The sequence below is a fragment of the Cherax quadricarinatus genome, chromosome 79 (assembly GCF_038502225.1).
Source record: "Cherax quadricarinatus isolate ZL_2023a chromosome 79, ASM3850222v1, whole genome shotgun sequence".
Lineage (NCBI taxonomy): Eukaryota > Metazoa > Arthropoda > Malacostraca > Decapoda > Parastacidae > Cherax > Cherax quadricarinatus.
This window is the reverse complement of record NC_091370.1, coordinates 4,887,549-4,909,275: the sequence shown is the minus strand read 5'-3', so window position 1 is coordinate 4,909,275 and position 21,727 is coordinate 4,887,549. Positions and strand designations below refer to the sequence as shown.

General features: G+C 42.3%; 2 protein-coding genes across 2 annotated transcripts; both read left to right on the top strand.

Annotated features, from left to right (window-relative positions):
- The first annotated feature begins 3,633 nt into the window (after positions 1–3,633).
- Positions 3,634–5,391, top strand: LOC128702783 (cuticle protein AM1199). Its single transcript, XM_053797212.2, has 3 exons — positions 3,634–3,687; positions 4,432–4,676; positions 4,829–5,391. Exons 1-3 carry the CDS (start codon positions 3,679–3,681, stop codon positions 5,016–5,018), a joined length of 444 nt encoding a protein of 147 aa, XP_053653187.2. The 5' UTR covers positions 3,634–3,678; the 3' UTR covers positions 5,019–5,391.
- Positions 5,392–20,103: 14,712 nt separating this feature from the next.
- On the top strand, positions 20,104–21,560 carry LOC138855054 (cuticle protein AM1199-like). The gene is made up of 3 exons (XM_070101838.1): positions 20,104–20,169; positions 20,637–20,881; positions 21,083–21,560. Exons 1-3 carry the CDS (start codon positions 20,110–20,112, stop codon positions 21,279–21,281), a joined length of 504 nt encoding a protein of 167 aa, XP_069957939.1. The 5' UTR covers positions 20,104–20,109; the 3' UTR covers positions 21,282–21,560.
- Positions 21,561–21,727: the final 167 nt, after the last annotated feature.

Below are 21,727 nucleotides of genomic sequence, written 5' to 3'. Positions count from 1 at the left end.
AAGTGCAATAGTCTGGCAAGTGACGTAGTGGAGGCAGGAACCATACACAGCTTTAAGACGAAATATGACAAAGCTCAAGGAGCAGCGAAAGGACCTAGTAACGATCAGTGAAGAGGCGGGGCCAGGAGCCATGTATCGACCCCTGCAACCACAAATAGGTGAGCACACACACATACAACTGATCCTTGAACAACGCTAGAGTTATACGTGCCGACTCCTCGCGCAGTCGAAAATCTGCTTATCTCAGTGGTATCTCAAACAGGAGGAGGCTGAAATTAATCCACAAGATATCACTGCCATGAGTGTCCTCGGATCACGAGAAAAACATGTAGCTCAGCTGAATGCGTGATTCTTGTAGGATCGCTGGCTGAAGTGGTAAGGCGATGCGTACATTGTGCTGTCTCTGGAGGCAGTATAAGCTCGTAGGGTCGAGTCCTGGCCAGCCGCAGTTTGGTAAATTATATATATGTGTATATATATATATATAAATATATATATATATATATATATATATATGTATATGTGTGTGTGTGTGTGTGTGTGTGTGTGTGTGTGTGTGTGTGTGTGTGTGTGTGTGTGTGTGTGTGTGTGTGTGTGTGTGTGTGTGTGTGTGTGTGTGTGTGTGTGTCGTGCCGAATAGGTAAAACTAGTCAATCAGCAAGAACTCATTTAAAATTAAGTCCTTTCTATAGTTTTCTCTTATACGTTTCAAGATATACATTTTTCATTTATGTTAATGTAAAAATAATAATTTTGGACCAAATGAATCTTGTAAAACCTAACCTTATTATAACAAGCGCAATTTAATTTAGCCTAATCCAACTAAATATTTATTCAGATAAGTTTACAGTAATTTAATAATAAACCCAATGAAATATATTTTTTTCGCTAGGTTCAGAATTTTTGCGAAGTTATTGCATACACAAATTTTCGCTTGCATTATTCGGCAAGAAGAGCGTTGCTATTTAAGCCAAAACAGCAAGTTTTACCTTTTCAGCACGACATATATATATGAGATACACTACAAGAACAATCACGACCTAGAATTCTAAAAATATATTTATCTTAACATAATAAATAATATCAAGTGAAGGAGAAGTGACCTTGGTAAAGTCGTGATACTGTGTCACTTACTAACGCAATCTTCACATTACTTCAAGTTATGGAAAAGTACAGGATCAGTGAGAGCTCATCACTCATATTAATGATAACCTGTGTCTGCAGAGGTGAGTATTGTGTATCACGGTGAGGTGGGAGGGGAACCCGCATCATCCCACAGGTGTGGTCCCAACCTCGCAACAACTACAGCGCCCCTTCATATACGGTAGTTCCAGTTTTGAAGTTCATAGGGGTCTTGACCAGGACACCAACTAAAATTTCGAGAATGGTGACGGCATCAGTGTCCAGGAGCTCTTCAGAGCCCAGCTGGTGATGTGACAGCCCAGTAAGGATGATTGTATCTCTGTGAGACTGGTTGTAGATCTCTCGAGACCGCAGAAAATTTATGGAAATACGTGTACATTCTGCAAAATAATTCAAAGAATAGCGAAGTATAGTCCGCCCCTACACCCTGATAAATACAAACTCTGTGCTTCATTTTTTCTAAAGATTCGCCTTCATTGACTGCTGTCCAGGAATCTTCAAGTTCGTTGCAGCTTACAGAGCTGTCTCACCTGATCCTTCGTCTCCCTGCTTATACCATCGCTCAGATCGAGTTTACCCGCCAGCAGGAACTCACCCGTCCTAGACCCACACACGACACTCGTGCAACCACACCAGAATACAACTAAACGAAGACTCGCATTTAATTTCCTTCTTTCCTACCCTAATGCCTTGTCCTTCTCCATGGAGTGACCGATAAGCCATTAACGTATCAAGACTGAGACACTTATGCAACATATAGGAATCTTTATTAAAGAAACGTTTCGCCACACAGTGACTTCATCAGTCCAATACAAAGCATAAAGGTGTAAGGAGGAGGAGGAGTTTGAGGTAATCAGTCCCTCAGCTTGGACTCGATGTTTTCAGTCCATCACTCTTGTAGAAATACAGCATAGGGCCGGGGAAGTGGCTTATATACTGTAGGCAGGTGAGTCGAAGCAGGAGGGGGCGGGATCACAGTGGAAACATGTGTTGAAGAATTCCTTGTATCAAGCTCCCATGATGTTGAAGTGTCTGACAGGTGTGATAAATGGTTTAAAAATCGACAAGTTGAAGATTGAGACATTTGTGCAACATATGAGAATCTTTACTGAAGAAACGTTTCGCCGCCACTCCTCTACTTACACCTTTCTCCTTTGTACTGGACTGATGAAGCCACTGTGGCGCGAAACTTTCTTCAATAAAGATTCCCATATGTTGCACAAGAGTCTCAATCTTCAACTTGTCGATTTTCAAAACCATTTATCACATTAACGTATCAGTTGTAATCAATACAGTATTGCTTTTAATATGAATATTAGTTTAGGGATATATAAATCAGATTAATTTAATCTATAAAATTTGGGAAAAAATTATACTATGCGTGACAGGTTCTTGACACTCCCACCCGCATCATACTGGGACGGGTGTAATGTCGTATGAGAGGTGATACTTCAGCCTTACAAGCCTTCTACTATAAGAAATATAAGAAATCAAGAAAATGCTGGACCTAAACTATTTTCACTGTGATTATTTTGCACATTGTGATACCACCTGTAAATGTTTAACGAAACAGACAAAGATGAAGAATGAGACACTTATGAAACATCTGAGAATCTTTATTGTGGCACAAGTGGATCTTTTATATATCATGTGTGTGTGTGTGTGTGTGTGTGTGTGTGTGTGTGTGTGTGTGTGTGTGTGTGTGTGTGTGTGTGTGTGTGTGTGTGTGTGTGTGTGTATTTCATGCAGAGAAAAGGGGGTTAGAATATAAAGTGTGGAGCACGAGAGGCTGATTTTAAATGAGTTTTTAAATGTGGGTGAATGGTGTGAGGGGTGAAGGTGGGAAGGAGGGTGTGAAGGAAATGTAGGAAGGAAGGTATGATGAAGGGAAGGTGGGAAGGAGAGTATGATATAGGAAATGTGGGAAGGAGGGTATGATGAAGGAAAGGTGGGAAGGAAGGTATGATGAAGGAAAGGCGGGAAGGAAGATATGATGGAAGTAATGAGATTCAACACCTTGAGTTTCCAGAAGATAAGCGTGCACCTATCTCAAGTACACTCATATCACAGAGAGCATTAAGATAAACCCGGCAGAATTATATAATATAATATAATATATTCACCATTTTATAAAAACACAATGAGTGCAACTGATGGTGAAAAGGCTGACCTATATAGATGTACTAACATACAAAAACACAGACACACTATCACAAGCACAGACACGCGCAAAGACAATACCAAAACACCTTTCAGTTACGAGGAAAATACAAAGACAGGTCAGGACGATTATTCCCAGACTTGCTGCTGACCCGTAGAATGTTGTGTGTGACTTATGACCTTAATACACTGAGGGATGTGGTCATGTTACGACACTGAGCTGGGGAGACCACTAGACAACCTCACGGTCAACGGGAACAAGTCGAAGAGGACGAGAACTAGATTATGCCAGGAAGGAAAGGGGTGGAGCCAGCAGGTATATAACGGGTGCAGCTGAAGCATCACCACAGTCCATCCCCAGACATAACAAGCAACATGTTCTCGGTAAGAACTGGTGCCCTCTGGATGGTCCTAGGCTGGTCACTCTGAGGTACAGAGCCTAAGAGGGCACCTACTAGATAATGTCTCTTTAATGTGATGTCTACGAGATAATGTCCGTCTTTTTATTTATATTTTAATATTCTCACTCTGCCTCATGCTGTAAATGCTACTGTAGCTATTACACAGTAACTGTTTACTGCTACACTGTAATGATTTAGTAACACTGGAGGTATAAAGTCTAATGCACACATATGTAAACGAAATTTTTACATAACACTTAATATTTTTCCTCGGTATTTATTCACATTTACGATATCAGTTACACTTACACTGCAACACAACAATAACACTCAAGCACTGCAAACATCATGATAATAACATATGAACGAATATCCAACACAGGTGGAGTGTCCTTGCGAAGGTCGGGCAAGAAAGTTCAACACACTCACAGCTTTTTGCTTTTGTTCTTGTTTCCGAGACAAACAATTTTAGTTAAAACATCATTATATTCACAAAGCAGCATATTATTATTATTATTATTATTATTATTATTATTATTATTATAAACAAATAAAGAGCTAAACCGACAAGGTTCATGCAGTATTAAATAAACTTTTCAACGGTTTAATTTATTACATTTTCTATCGTATTTTTATAATATACATTCGACAAATGATCGCAAGACGACTCGGATCGCACGAACACAGTGTATAGACATTCAACCACGTTGATTACATGTACTTTCAGAAGTTGGTCCTGTGTGTCATGGTGGCAGTAGTGGCCGCGGCGCCACAGGGATACGGTCCACCTCCACGTCCCTCCTACAGTGCCCCCTCAGGTCCTGTAGTTCCCATCCTGAAGGATGATCGTCAGGGACCTGACCAGGCCGGCAACTATAACTTCAACTTCGAGACTGGTGATGGCATCAGTCGTCAGGAACAGGGCGCCCCCCAGGGCCCAGCTGGTGCCGTGGCAGCCCAGGGAGGATGGTCGTGAGTATCTGGCTAAAATTAATCGTAGATAATCTTCTGAGCCTGCGGGAAAGTTCCAGGTAGTAACCCTCTGTAAAATATAGAACACCGATATATATATAGTCCACTAATTCATCTTTTTAAAATAGACTCAAATATAATTTTTCTTGTAGGTTCACCTTCCCCGACGGCAGTCAAGGAGTCTTTAAGTTCGTGGCTGACGGTGAAGGTTACCGCGCTGAGTCTCCACTGATCCATCCTCTCCCTCCCCACGCCATTGCTCAGATTGAGAAGGCTCGTCTGGAGGACGCTGCAGGTCCCAAACCCACCTACGGCGCTCCTTCCAGACCAGGATACAACTAATCTACAACATATATCTTCCACACCGGCTAAGTGGTCCTCCAATACAAAGTGACACAAAATAAAGTATTACCCTATTAGCAAGACCTGCTGATGATGGTTTGAGTGAGATGCACCAAGTTATAACATATGGTGGTTCCCAACAGTTTCATGTCGGAGGCAGCAACAATATGGCTTTCTACGCCACCTAAAATGTAAAATGAGTTTTCTATTTTATTTTGATTCACTTTTAGGACTCGCATCCGTTGTACTCCACAATTCTTGCTTGTCCTCACAGGACAGTAGAGAAGATTATTATTGATAGAGTACAGACTATATCATTATTTATTTCATACTCATGATATTAAAGTATTTTTCTCAATAAATATGAAAGAGATTTGTTGTTTTCCCGCCACCTGAGACAGACACTCCAAAAGGCAAATCTTGGAGTTGTTTACTCTTCTGATTCACCATTACAAAAATGTAGCCGTAATTTTTTTTAGTTTTATAAGAAAGAAAAAGTGTGTTTAACTACCTAGTTGCAAATACCAAGTCGAGTTTCCGAATTTGGAGCTCAAGCTGCAATTTAATGCTTAAGAAACATATGTTATCTGCAATCGAACGTGATATTTTACTTTTTGTCAGTATCTCTGGAATTTTTTAAAGATATTTTGTACGTGATTATATTTCTTCTCTGTCCATTCTAGTATCGCGAGACCAAGTTCATGTCCATATTTGTTTCCCATTCTTTCTGTTACCTCCTCCAATTTTACAGAAGAATAACCTGTAGCTTTATGAAAGCCAATACAATACCTACGCTAACTACACAAATTTCAGCACTATGTGGTGAACTATAATTAAATATGAAATTCCACTTGAAATCTCATTGTTTTATGTTGATGTAGCGCTGTATTACAGACTCCTTCCACCGTCCCCATTCTTGTAGTATCGTGACGTCTTGGAACTTGAGGCTTTCAGTCACCCCCTCCACAGATTAAAATTAATTTTTAAAGGGGTGGAGGGGTAAGCCAGCGGAAGGCCTCAGTTAGATGACCAAAAGCTCTAGTGGCAGGTCATGTGACTAAGAACCGCGTCAGGAAACACTTGCCCTGTTTCCTGACGAATCTTATCTAACCTAACCTCGTCCATCAGAAGTCGCCTTTCACAAGTCTGGTCTCCAGACTGGGTTCCAGTTCTCCGGTCATTCAAGTGACTCGTTATAAGACATTCTGCATTGATTTTAAGCGAGTTTCTTGCCCCTTCCTTTACGGTGATTATCCTACGCATCGGAATTCTTCGTACGTTTATGGTCTCCTGTTAATTCGACGAGAGTTAAAACTAACTATCCCTTTAATTACTAGTTCCCCAGTACTGCATTATCATACTTATTATATTATTGAATATATTTCCATATTCATCTTTCATGCATGCAATGTAATTTAGAATTTATCTGAAGCCGGGTTTACTTTCTCCCCGATATTACGAGTCTAGTGCTGTTGATGTGTCGGTGTAGGCAACAGTGGCAGTTTTGGATGGAGAGTGTATTGGGTAGATGTTTGGTAGATGGGGATGTAGGGTGTGCAAGGGGATGCAATGATAGAGATGGGAAGGGAGGTTGGGGAATAAACCACACGAGTCATGATGACGGTTTTGAGGGGACATGAGCTAAAGTTCGTCACGGCCACGCTGGCGGGAGAGTCATCTGTAAAAACTCGCATTTGTGGTCACAGTGGGGCCCATGCTAACCTCCCTATGGTGTATAAATATACCTAGTTGGATGAATCTTATTGTAGCTAGCTGGCCCAGTGGCTTACGCACTGGCCTGGAATTTGACGACTCACTTGTGAACGCAGTATACACAGCGGAAAGCCAATTCTCTTCTAGCTAACAAGAGTGACACCATAGGACTTGGTGTGGTGGAGTGAGAAAAAATCTAGTTTTTTTTTGTTTGGAAATATGAGAAGTGTACAGTTATTTGTGGAAATGCGTAAAAATTGTAGAGTTGGCAGTGGTCGCAGTATACGCATCAGAAAGCCAAATAATTTTCTAGTAAACTTTCTACACCAATCGCTCTACCATAGCTAGTAACAGTGATACCATAATATTTGGTGTGGTGGAGTGAGAAAAAAATCTAGAAAAAAATTAAATACAGTGATATATAAAAGCCCAAAATCTCAGTCTGTAGAAAGTGACAGTGGTCACCAGTACCCTCAACGTGTAGAAAGTGACAGTGGTCAGCAGTACCCTCAACGTGTAGAAAGTGACAGTGGTCACCAGTACCCTCAACGTGTAGAAAGTGACAGTGGTCACCAGTACCCTCAACGTGTAGAAAGTGACAGTGGTCACCAGTACCCTCAACGTGTAGAAAGTGACAGTGGTCACCAGTACCCTCAACGTGTAGAAAGTGACAGTGGTCACCAGTACCCTCAACGTGTAGAAAGTGACAGTGGTCACCAGTACCCTCAACGTGTAGAAAGTGACAGTGGTCACCAGTACCCTCAACGTGTAGAAAGTGACAGTGGTCACCAGTACCCTCAACGTGTAGAAAGTGACAGTGGTCACCAGTACCCTCAACATTTAGAAAGTGACAGTGGTCACCAGTACCCTCAACGTGTAGAAAGTGACAGTGGTCACCAGTACCCTCAACATTTAGAAAGTGACAGTGGTTACCAGTACCCTCAACATGTAGAAAGTGACAGTGGTCACCAGTACCCTCAACATGTAGAAAGTGACAGTGGTCACCAGTACCCTCAACATGTAGAAAGTGACAGTGGTCACCAGTACCCTCAACATGTAGAAAGTGACAGTGGTCACCAGTACCCTCAACATGTAGAAAGTGACAGTGGTCACCAGTACCCTCAACGTGTAGAAAGTGACAGTGGTCACCAGTACCCTCAACATTTAGAAAGTGACAGTGGTCACCAGTACCCTCAACATGTAGAAAGTGACAGTGGTCACCAGTACCCTCAACATGTAGAAAGTGACAGTGGTCACCAGTACCCTCAACATGTAGAAAGTGACAGTGGTCACCAGTACCCTCAACATGTAGAAAGTGACAGTGATCACCATGACCCTCAACATGTAGAAAGTGACAGTGGTCACCAGTACCCTCAACATGTAGAAAGTGACAGTGGTCACCAGTGCCCTCAACATGTAGAAAGTGACAGTGGTCACCAGTACCCTCAACATGTAGAAAGTGACAGTGGTCACCAGTACCCTCAACATGTAGAAAGTGACAGTGGTCACCAGTACCCTCAACATGTAGAAAGTGACAGTGGTCACCAGTACCCTCAACATGTAGAAAGTGACAGTGGTCACCAGTACCCTCAACATGTAGAAAGTGACAGTGGTCACCAGTTCACCAAACACGCAAGCCACAAACCTCACCAGTTCACTTTCTAAAACAAAATACTTTTATAGTAGACTTTTAAACTAGTTAGACTACCTATGAGATCTGTCAGGTGTACCAATAGTAAACTTTCATGTATACAATACTGAAACTATAAATAATCCATAAAATTATATATATATATATATATATATATATATATATATATATATATATATATATATATAGAAAAAGAGAGAGGTTAAGAGAGTGGTGAAGCAATGTAAAAAGAGAGCAAATGAGAGAGTGGGTGAGATGTTATCAACAAATTTTGTTGAAAATAAGAAAAAGTTTTGGAGTGAGATTAACAAGTTAAGGAAGCCTAGAGAACAAATGGATTTGTCAGTTAAAAATAGGAGAGGAGAGTTATTAAATGGAGAGTTAGAGGTATTGGGAAGATGGAGGGAATATTTTGAGGAATTGTTAAATGTTGATGAAGATAGGGAGGCTGTGATTTCGTGTATAGGGCAAGGAGGAATAACATCTTGTAGGAGTGAGGAAGAGCCAGTTGTGAGTGTGGGGGAAGTTCGTGAGGCAGTAGGTAAAATGAAAGGGGGTAAGGCAGCCGGGATTGATGGGATAAAGATAGAAATGTTAAAAGCAGGTGGGGATATAGTTTTGGAGTGGTTGGTGCAATTATTTAATAAATGTATGGAAGAGGGTAAGGTACCTAGGGATTGGCAGAGAGCATGCATAGTTCCTTTGTATAAAGGCAAAGGGGATAAAAGAGAGTGCAAAAATTATAGGGGGATAAGTCTGCTGAGTATACCTGGTAAAGTGTATGGTAGAGTTATTATTGAAAGAATTAAGAGTAAGACGGAGAATAGGATAGCAGATGAACAAGGAGGCTTTAGGAAAGGTAGGGGGTGTGTGGACCAGGTGTTTACAGTGAAACATATAAGTGAACAGTATTTAGATAAGGCTAAAGAGGTCTTTGTGGCATTTATGGATTTGGAAAAGGCGTATGACAGGGTGGATAGGGGGGCAATGTGGCAGATGTTGCAAGTGTATGGTGTAGGAGGTAGGTTACTGAAAGCAGTGAAGAGTTTTTATGAGGATAGTGAGGCTCAAGTTAGAGTATGTAGGAAAGAGGGAAATTATTTCCCAGTAAAAGTAGGCCTTAGACAAGGATGTGTGATGTCACCGTGGTTGTTTAATATATTTATAGATGGGGTTGTAAGAGAAGTAAATGCGAGGGTCTTGACAAGAGGCGTGGAGTTAAAAGATAAAGAATCACACACTAAGTGGGAGTTGTCACAGCTGCTCTTTGCTGATGACACTGTGCTCTTGGGAGATTCTGAAGAGAAGTTGCAGAGATTGGTGGATGAATTTGGTAGGGTGTGCAAAAGAAGAAAATTAAAGGTGAATACAGGAAAGAGTAAGGTTATGAGGATAACAAAAAGATTAGGTGATGAAAGATTGAATATCAGATTGGAGGGAGAGAGTATGGAGGAGGTGAATGTATTCAGATATTTGGGAGTGGACGTGTCAGCGGATGGGTCTATGAAAGATGAGGTGAATCATAGAATTGATGAGGGAAAAAGAGTGAGTGGTGCACTTAGGAGTCTGTGGAGACAAAGAACTTTGTCCTTGGAGGCAAAGAGGGGAATGTATGAGAGTATAGTTTTACCAACGCTCTTATATGGGTGTGAAGCATGGGTGATGAATGTTGCAGCGAGGAGAAGGCTGGAGGCAGTGGAGATGTCATGTCTGAGGGCAATGTGTGGTGTGAATATAATGCAGAGAATTCGTAGTTTGGAAGTTAGGAGGAGGTGCGGGATTACCAAAACTGTTGTCCAGAGGGCTGAGGAAGGGTTGTTGAGGTGGTTCGGACATGTGGAGAGAATGGAGCGAAACAGAATGACTTCAAGAGTGTATCAGTCTGTAGTGGAAGGAAGGCGGGGTAGGGGTCGGCCTAGGAAAGGTTGGAGGGAGGGGGTTAAGGAGGTTTTGTGTGCGAGGGGCTTGGACTTCCAGCAGGCATGCATGAGCGTGTTTGATAGGAGTGAATGGAGACAAATGGTTTTTAATACTTGACGTTCTGTTGGAGTGTGAGCAAAGTAACATTTATGAAGGGGTTCAGGGAAACCGGCAGGCCGGACTTGAGTCCTGGAGATGGGAAGTACAGTGCCTGCACTCTGAAGGAGGGGTGTTAATGTTGCAGTTTAAAAACTGTAGTGTAAAGCACCCTTCTGGCAAGACAGTGATGGAGTGAATGATGGTGAAAGTTTTTCTTTTTCGGGCCACCCTGCCTTGGTGGGAATCGGCCAGTGTGATAAAATATATATATATATATATATATATATATATATATATATATATATATATATATATATATATATATATATATATATATATATATCCAGCACTGAAAAAACAACTGCCATCATAAAAAGTTGTGTAATCTGCAGCAAGAATAACAAGGGAAGTCTCGCTTGGGTTGCATGCAATCTCTGGGGGAAAAAGGTCCCATGGAATGTGTAGAGACTATCACCAATCGGTAACTAATGATATTAAATCAGGAAAATGTTTTTGGGTCTGCCCAAGTAAGAGACACCTATAGGAGAAAATTACATTTATACTAAAAGACAGGAACGCCAACAAAAAAAAATATCCTTAGAAAACTTGACAGTCTTGTATATCAGTTGGGAAATAAAAGGAATGGGTCAGAGGGGGCTGTCACCCCCGGTGCTGGTGCTGCCTTGGAGGACAGTGCCTGTAAAAATACAGAAATGAGAGACAGTGCACCAGTTGGTGCTGGTTCTGTCTTGGAGGACAATACTTGTAAGAATACAGAAATGAAAGACAGTGCACCAGATGGAGATAGTGGTCCTGGCGACGAAACAGGTAAAGAAAAAGATATACGAATTCCAGTTACAAAGTAACAATACTGCTGGAGATGGCAAAAAGGGGATGATGTTTCAGAGAACAGTGTTTATACATTACCAGTAAAAACGGGTGGAGGCACTGATGTTACTACAGGGGCTGTAGATAGTGGGAAGTAAGAAGAAAATACACCAGTAGGTAACAAAGCCACAAAAAATCCTAGGAAACAGAAACCAAATCTACGCAAATTCTGTGCCTTCGGTATTTGCAGGCATGGAATTTTTGGTGCAGTTTTGACCATCCTAAAAAATGCCGCGCCCACATGACCAAAGGAAACTGCAACTCTTCTTATAATTTATTTCACCCATGAAAGACAATGATACAACACATACTGTCAAGCACACCATCTAAAGGGAACAACAAGATACAGATCACTCAGATCATGGAAAACAAACCAAGGTAGCTACAACCACTTAAGAGATGGAAGTGTTTTAGTGTCAGGAAGAACAACAGGTATTAGTGCCAGCAAACAAAGCTCCCCTACATACCATCAATAAGACATTTAACTTTGCAAATATACAGGGTCAAAAACCATCAACAAACAACAAAATACCTTTCATCAGTGGACTGCTCACAGAGTCAAATGCAATGTTTGTGGCTTTCACAGAGACCCACATAAAGGTTCCCTTTCACAACGAAATATGTATCCCAGGTTATAACCTATTCAGATGCGACAGAGCAAACAGGCAACAAGAGGATGTTGGCTTGTATGTCACAGAGTCGCTCATTTGCTCAGAACTATTAAACACCTAAAATGATGTAGTTGAAGATTTGGTAGTAAAGATCGAAAAACAAAGCCTTGTCATTGTGGTTGTATACAAACCTCCGGATGCTACTTCCCAACAATTCCAGGAACAGCTCTGGAAAATAGACCACTGTCTGGAAACTCTCCCAACTCCTGCTCCAAACATCTTGCTGCCGGGTGATCTCAACTTAAGACACTTAAAATGAAGGACTGTAGCAAATAATATTTTAACAGAGATAACCCCAGGAGGAAGTTCAGATGAAAATTCACACACACACACACACACACACACACACACACACACACACACACACACACACACACACACACACAAGCTATCAAATCTCTACAACAAATTAATTTTAAACCAGCAAATAATGGAGCCAACAAGACTGGAAAATACACTAGACCTCATCTTCACTAACAATGACGATCTGATACGAAATATAATAGCATCAAAGACATTACACTCAGATCACAACATGATAGAAATACAGACATGTTTGCGCAGGGCTCCTGACCAGCAAAAGGTGATCAATTATGAGGGGTGTTGTCATTAAATTCAACTTCATTAACAAAAACACACAGTGGGATCAAGTCAGCTATAACCTAAATTAAAAAAAAGCTGGGAAGATGTCCTGGACAACACGAGCCTAACTTTTGCTTAGAAAGAATTAACTCTGTGGCACTTTTTAGGTATGCTCAAGGCACATTCCTTTAAGAAAAAGGAAGAGAAGATGTAAACTAGAGAGAGAGAGATGCCCCCTATACAGGTGAAGGCAAAGAATCACAGAGCTGTTGAAAGGGGCCAGTGTATATGAGTTACGAGAGCAAGCACTGGTTAGAGAAATAGCAAACATCAAACTTCAGCTTAAGGAATCATACAAGAGATAAGAAACTAAGGAAGAACTTAAAACCATGAGTGAAACTGAAAGAAACCCAAAATATTTCTTCGCTTATGCCAAATTTAGGGGAAAAACAACATCTAGTATTAGACCCCTGCTTAGACAATTTGGAACATACACAGATGACAGCAAAGAAATGAGTGAGATAATAAAGTCCCAATGTGACTCAGCCTTTAGTAAGCCGTTAACTAGACTAAGAGTCGACAATCTAAATTATTTTTTTATGACCGTGACTCAAAATTTGGTCAATGCAAAAATCTCTATTATCCTAACACCACACGACTTCAAAAAACAATAATTGACATGCCCATGCACTCTGCCCCAGGCCCAAACTCGTGGAACTCCGTGTTTATCAAGAACAGCAAGAAGCCCCTTTCTCGTGCCTTTAGCATTCAATGGAGAGGTAGCATGGACACAGGGGTCATCCCACAGTCACTAAAAACAACATAGTCCCACTCCACTAAGGTGACAGTAAAGCAATTGCAAAGAACTGCAGACTGAAAGCACTAATGTCCCACATCATAAAAATCTTTGAAAGGGTTCTAAGAAGTAAGATTGCCACTAGGGCAGCATGGGTTTAGGAGGAGGCCGCTCCTGTCTATCGGAACTACTGGACCACTATGACAAAGTCTTTGATGATCTGGAGGATAAAATGCAGTTGTAGTATACACAGACTTTGTGAAAGCCTTCGATAAGTGCAATCATGGTGTAATAACGCGCAAAATGCATGATAAAGGAATAACAGGAAAAGTTGGTAGATGGATCTATAATTTCCTAACAAGCAACACAAAGTAAAGGTTGAGGCAATGTAGATGAATGGTTCAGAGAACCGACACGGTGATAAATTAGACACTTGTGCAACTCTTGGGTATCTTTATTGAGGAAACGTTCCGCCACACAGTGGCTTCATCAGTCCATACAAAGGAGAATCGTGAAGAACAGGAGAAGAATGAGGTAATCAGTCCCTCAACCTTGAGTCGATGTGGTCAGTCCATCAATCTTGAACAGAATACAGCATATGTGCCGAGAAGTAGCTTATATACCGTAGGCAGGAGAGGTGCAGCAGCCGTAGGTGGTGTCACATTTGTTCAATGTGGAAGTAGGTCGTGCCCAAGGGTTAGGCAAGCGAAGACGGACTGACCACATCGACTCAAGGTTGAGGGACTGATTACCTCATTCTTCTCCTGTTCTCCACGATTCTCCTTTGTATGGACTGATGAAGCCACTGTGTGGCGAAACGTTTCCTCAATAAAGATACCCAAGAGTTGCACATGTGTCTAATTTATCAAAGGCTGAGGCAGCTACAGTGAAAAGCTGTGTTCCACAAGGCACAGTACTCGCCGCCATCCTGTTCCTCATACCTTTGACCTTTGAAGAATTTCGAGAGTATATCTACTCTCTGAGCCCGGCCATGGGCCAGGCTCGTTTGGTGCTCGCCTGGTCAACCAGGCTGTTGCTGCTGGAGGCCCGCTGTCCCACATAGCCATCACAGCCTGGTTGATCTGGCACCTGGTGAAGATACTTGTCTAGTTTCCCCTTGAAGGCTTCATCACTTGTTCCAGCAGTGTTTCTGATATCTTCTGGTAAGAAGTTGAAAAGTCTGGGACCCCGGATGTTGATACAGTGTTCCCTTATTGTCCCCACCGCACCCCTGCTCCTCACTGGGTTTATTTTACACTTCCTCCCATATCTCTCACTCCAGTATGTTGTTATGGCAGTGTGCAGATTTGGGACCAAGCCCTCGAGTACCTTTCAGGTATATATTATCATGTACCTCTCTCTCCTCCGCTCCAATGAGTACATGTTCAAGACTTGCAGGCGTTCCCAGTAGTTTAGGTGCTTTACTGGCTCAATGTGAGCCGTAAACGATCTCTGTATTTGTCCCAGCTCCGATATTTCTCCTGCCCTGAACGGGGCCGTCAGCACTGAGCAATATTCTAAGTGAGGGAGCACTAGCGATTTGAAGAGTGTCACCATCGGCATTGTTTCACTTGCTTTGAAAGTTCTCATTACCCACCCCGTCATCTTCCTGGCTGTCGTGATCTTTGTCTTGTTATGGTCTTTAAAAGAAAGGTCCGCTGACATAATTATTCCCAGGTCTTTTACGTGTTCCTTACGTTCTATTTGGTGACCCTCTTGAGTTTTGTATATAGTGCTCCTTTTGAGTTCTTCATTCTTTCCATACCTAAGCAGCTGGAACTTATCACCATTGAACGTCATGTTGTTTCCCACTGCCCACTGGAAAACTCTGTTTATGTCTTCCTGTACTTTTTCAGTGTCCTCTACCGTACTGACTTTCATGCTTATTTTAGTGTCATCTGCAAATGATGATACAAAAGTGTGCCGGGTGTTTTTGTCTATGTCTGTTATGAGGATGAGGAACAGCAGAGGTGCCAGGACAGTGCCTTGGGGCACTTGAGCTTTTGACCTCGCTGATGCTGGATCTTGCCCTGTTCACTACTACTTTTTTGTGTTCTCTGTGTTAGGAAACCGAAAATCCCTCTGCCTACCTTCCCCGTAATACCCATGGCCTTCATTTTGTGCGCTATTACTCCATGATCGCATTTGTCAAACGCCTTTGCAAAATCTGTGTAAATCACATCTACGTTTTGGTCGTCTTCCAGTGCCTCCGTAATTCTGTCATAATGGTTCAGCAGCTGTGACAGACATGATCGTCCTGCTCTAAAACCATGCTGGTTCGGGTTATGTTGGTTGTAACCTGCCGTCTCATCACTCTTTCGAATATATTTATGATGTGAGAGGTTAGGGCTACTGGTCTGTAATTTTTAGCTACTGCTCTACTGCCTCCCTTATGCAAAGGAGCTATGTCTGCACTCTTTAAGGCCTCCGGTATTTCACCTAGATCTAAGCTCTTTCTCCAAAGAATACAGAGGGCTCGTGCTAGTGGTACTTTGCACTTCTTTATAAACAAAGCATTCCATGAATCTGGTCCAGGTGCTGAGTGAGTGGGCATGTTTTCTATTTCTTTTTCAAAATCTATGGGATTTGTACTAATGTCAGTTAGTTGGTCTGTGCGGCCTTCTTCTGGAGTGAAAAATGTTTTTGGGTTGCTGAACACCGACTCATACTGATCTTTTAGGATTTCACTCATTTCCTGTTCATCGTCAGTATAAGAGTCTCCTCTCAATGGTGGTCCAATTCTACAGGTAGTTCTTAGCTTGGATTTTGCGTAGGAATAGAAGTATTTTGGGTTTCTTGCAATATCCTGTATGTATCCTTATATCTGGTAGAGAGATGTAAGCCACAACACTGTGTCTTCATTTGCAGATGGCCCCCGAATCTGCATTACAGTGTCATCCATTGCAGACACTGCAAGACTCCAGGTGGACATCAACCCAATCTTTAAATGGGCCACAGAAAACAATATGAAGCTCAAGAAAGAGAAATTTCAATTACTCCTATATGGAAATCTCGAGGAAATAGAGCGAAAAACTAATGTGAAGGACCTGGGAGTGATAATGTCAGTAGACCTTCCTTTCAAAGATCACAATGTATCTACCACATCTACTAGGAAAATGATAGGATGGATAATGAGAACCTTCAAAACTAGGGATTCCAAGCCCATGATGATTCTCTTCAAATCGCTTGTTCTGTTTAGGCTGGAATATTACTGTACATTCTCCAGATCAGCAATTTCGTTTGCCTTGAAGGCAGGCGAAATTGCAGATCTGGAGAATGTACTGAGAGCTTTCACGGCACACATAAGAACAATAAAGCACCTAATTTACTGGGAATGGTTGAAGTTTCTTGTATTCCCTGGAATGCAGGTGAGAAAGATACATGATAACATACACTTGGAAAATCCTAGAGGGACTAGTCCCAAATTTCCACACGAAAATCACTCCCTACGAAAGGAAAAGACTCGGCAGGAGATGCAACATCCCTCCAATGAAAAGCAGGGGCGCCACTAGTACACTGAGACACAACACAATAAGTGTCAGGGGCCCAAGATTGTACAACTGCCTCCCAGCGTACATAAGGGGAATTACCAATACACCCGTGGCTGTCAAGAAGGCACTGGACAGGCACCTAAAATCAGTATCTGACCAGCCAGGCTGTAGTTCGTACGTCGGTTAGCGTGTAGCCAGCAGTAACAGCATGGTTGATGAGGCCCTGATCCACCTCGTAGCCTAGTCAAAGATCGGGCCGCGGAGGTGTTGACCCCCGAAACCCTCTTCAGGTATACCCGCACCGTGGTTTATTTGCAGTCGTGAGTCAGGTCGGGGAATGGTATGAATTAGTCTAAGGTGGGTGTGAGTGGTGTTGACGGGAGTGTTGAGGTGTGAGGGTGTGTGCTGCACGCAACTTGTAGGTGTATCAAGTTTTAGCTTCTAAACCTGTCTCTTACCCGCCAGTTCATTTCATTTACATCTACATCGTTTCATGTATAGATGTAGCGCAGTTTTACAATGTTACACCGAGTATAATGACTGACACCTGAAGCTTTCAGTTTGCCTCCTCCACAGATAAATTTTTAATAGGGTGGAGGGGTGAGCCGATGGAAGACCTCGGTCAGATGACCAAAAACTCCAGCTCTGGGTCATCACATGACTAAGACCCGCGTCAGCAGGTTACGTCTTAAATGATTTTTCTATCATATTTTTTTTTAAAAACTCCAATGATTGTATCACACCTTTTAATTTATTGTTCGTGAGGAAAATATTTCTTGCATTCCTGCAGCTCCACTTTTTTACAACTGCGGCTTTTTCTTGTCCGTGTTGCAGGTACTAAGAACTTCTCAGAGAACAAACAAGACAATACCGTCACTGGACCACCACAGTTAAGCGTCTTATTATTGCAAATGGTCCAAGAAAGACCGAAACGTCGTCTCAAGCTCCTCTCTTCTATGTGCGGGTTTTAATGTGTACCCAGAAGTCTTCTTCATCTATTCTTTCATCTCACCTGATATGTGGTTATCACATCTCCTGTTATCGTCACATCAATCAGTGTTATTGTCTTTAGTGTTAACAACTTTTCACCGTAACTCTCATTTTTCAGTTCCGGTAGCCATTTCGTAGCGCTTTGGAAATTTCAGAGCACACTCACGTGTTTCTCTTAACGTGTGGGTAATGCACAGCTGCTGCAGATTTCATTTTCGGCCTAACTCGTGTTGTATTTTTTTTTTTTTTTTGACATTTCTCCAGGCATATCGTTGAAAGTCATTTTATTGATTGCCAGAGTAACTTACGAAAATCTCAAAATTAATGGCAATTCCTAGGATGTTTTTAATAACTCTGTCTCTCTGTCTCTCTCTCTCTCTCTCTCTCTCTCTGAGGGAAGGACTGAGAGAAACTGCACACTCACTCTCACTTAAGGAAGACTGACGTTTTCACACAGCTGCTCACCAGAAATAATGAAAGTAAAAAGACCGGACAATTACCCGAGACTGTGGCAGGAGTGAATATACAAGAAATACATTTTGGGAGTGTTAAGTAAAGCAGATGGTAGTAAGAGGAGGATTATAAGGGGCAGGTGGAAATGGAGGAGGAGGAGGAGCAGGGGGAAGAAGAGAGGGGGAAGGAGGAGGAAGAAGAGAGGGAATGGGAGGAAAGAGGAGGAAAAAGAGAGGGAATGGGATGAAGGAGGAGGAAGAAAAGAGGGGGGAGGAGGTGGAAGAAGAGAGGGGGAGGGAGGAAGGAGGATGAAGAAGAGAGGGGATGGGAGGAAGGAGGAGGAAGAAGAGAGGGGATGGGAGGAAGGAGGAGGAAGAAGAGAGGGGATGGGAGGAAGGAGGAGGAAGAAGAGAGGGGATGGGAGGAAGGAGGGGGAAGAAGACAGGGGATGGGAGGAAGAAGACAGGGGGAGGGAAGGAGGAGGAAGAAAAGAGGGGGAGAAAGGATGAAGAGATGGAGAGGAAGGAGGAGAGAGGAGGAGGAGGGAAGGATAAGGAAAAGTGGGAGTATGAGGAGTGAGCATGAGGAGCGAAGATGAGGAGTGAGGATGAGGAGCGAAGATGAGGAGCGAAGATGAGGAGTGAAGATGAGGAGTGAAGATGAGGAGTGAAGATGAGGAGTGAAGATGAGGAGTGAAGAGGAGTGATAAGCAGTAAGCAGGAGAAAGCAGACGTAAAATCGAGATGTACATATGTAACTAGAAAGGAAGGAGGGAAGAGCAGTGGGAGAACGATAACAGGAAAAATAACAATGGTAGAAGGAATGAGATAGAAGCGGAAGGGAAGAGAGGTAAGAGGAACACAAGACATACTAGGATGAGAGAGACAGGGAGGAACGGAAGTGAATGACAAATGAACCATAACTCCACTACTGGACCAGAAAACCAAGGTTAGCTGCGAGCACCTGACTAATATTCGTAGTGGTGTTACCTGCTACCAGGGAACATCTCAGGTAACAACCTGACTAGTAGTCGTGGTGTTACCTGCCACCAGGTAACATCTTGGGTAACAGCCTATCTTTCATTACTCATTCTCGTTTCCTGAATTTACCTTTGCTTGACAATTTACTTGATAGGCGTAACAAACATGCTACAATACAGGCTGGATTAATTCCACATTGTGGTAGGGGGAGGGACTGATAAACTTTGATATGAATGATATACATTTATTTAATTTTTCACTGATAAACTTTTCGTATTTGAGCTATTTATGTATTTTTTTTTTTTACTATTTCATGTCAAAAGAACATCTCTCACGAGTAAATACTTTGACACAGCAATAGTGAGAGGGATTCAACGTTGACACAGCAAGTGAGAGGAATTCCACTTTGACATAGCAACAGTGAAAGGAATTTAATTTTGACACAGCACCAGTAAGATGAATTCAACTTTGACACGGCAACAGTGAGATGAATTCAACTTTGACACAGCAAAATATGTATCAGCAATGACAAGATTCTGTTGAAAATACTATTTACTTCCAGACACTGAGCTTGGTGAACCTCTCTTCAGCCTCACGGTCAACGGGATCAAGGAGTTGCAGAGGACGATTATTATTATTATTACAATCAAGGGGGAAGCGCTAAACCCGGAGGATTATACAGCGCCTGGGGGGGGGATGTGGAAGGCATTCAGGCTTAATTTGGGAAACTGGAGCACAGATCCAATTCCCTAAATCAAGAGCCCCTCACCAACATCAAGGAACCTTCCTTGAGGGGTGCAGAGGACGAGAACTAGATGAAGCAAGGGAAGGGGAGAGGAGGAGTCAGCAGATATATAATGGGTGAAGCTGGATCACCACCACAGTCCATCGCAGACATCACAAGCAACATGTTCTCGGTAAGAATTGCTGCGGTCCTGGGCTGGCCACTTTGATGTACACAGCTTATATAAGCATCTACAAGATGCGAGATTACCATTCCTTAGTCTGCCAAGTATCATAGGTGGTGGGTGTTACATAGTAACTAGACAAGTGAAATGTTTGTAAGATGCTGATAATTAGTGCATAAAATTTTCACACAAAAAATACTTACATAGGATTTAATTATATTTATAAATACACGTGTAGTGTATAATACATAATAACTTCATTACTCTAGAAATAGAACGGAAATATTTCTTAGTATAGAGATATTAGAGACAGTCCAGTGAGGAGGGAGGAGTGGCCTTCGTAATGCTTCTACTTTTTCTTGGTCGGTCGAGAAAGTGTATCACATTCAAACATTATCTCATTCCTTCTCGCTTCCGAAATGTTAAAGGCCAAGTGCAACTCATCTCATTACCATAATGGATGAATATATTTTCAGAAATTGCTCCTGTGTGTTATGGTAGCGGTTGCAGCCGCGGCACCACAGGGATACGGTCCACCTGCACGTCCCTCCTACAGCGCCCCCTCAGGTGCTGTAGTTCCCATCCTGAAGGATGATCGTCAGGGACCTGACCAGGCCGGCAACTATAACTTCAACTTCGAGACTGGTGATGGCATCAGTCGTCAAGAACAGGGCGCCCCCCAGGGCCCAGCTGGTGCCGTGGCAGCCCAGGGAGGATGGTCGTGAGTATCTTGCTGATATTGCTGCTACATAAACCATCGAAACTGCATAAAATATCTAGACGATTATCATTTTGCCAAATAATATACAGGCCAGTAATAAATTTTAAAAAACTTTTACCATTATGGATAGGCTGATATCAAATTATTACGCCATCACCGAGTCCTGTTGACAACAGACTCTGTACGTCCATGTTCTTGCAGGTTCACCTTCCCAGACGGTAGTCCAGGAGTCTTCAAGTTCGTTGCTGACGGTGCAGGTTACCGCGTCGAGTCTCCCCTGCTGCCCACGCCCCATCCTCTCCCAGCCCACGCCATCGCCCAGATCGAGTTTGCCCGTCAGCAAGAAGCTGCTGGTCCCAGACCCACGTACGGCGCTCCTGCCAGACCAGGATACAACTAAATGATACCCACACTTCCATCCCCAACCCACTGATTTGTCCTCCCTTGCAAAGTGATTCCTGTATAAAATATGAAGATATCTGCTGTCATGACCTACTGGCAATGATTTAGTACGGTACCCAACGTTGTGACTTTGAATTATCTTTAGGAGTTGCATCCTGGTCTTCTATGGCTATTGTTTACTCTTCCAGTGTGGACAACTAACAGCAGAACACAGTATATACATATTTATTACCTTTGTTAATATTGTACATTTTTTCTCAATAAAAAAATTCAGATATCTGCTGTTTCTCAAATATCCTGAGGTAGTCACTCCAGGTGAACTCTGCCTCGTCGTCCACTCTTGAATGATAGTCGAGTCAACATTATACAACTGTAACCGTAAATACGGTAGTACATAAATATGTAATCACTGTTTTGTTTGTGGATCATTAGCTTCACCTCAAA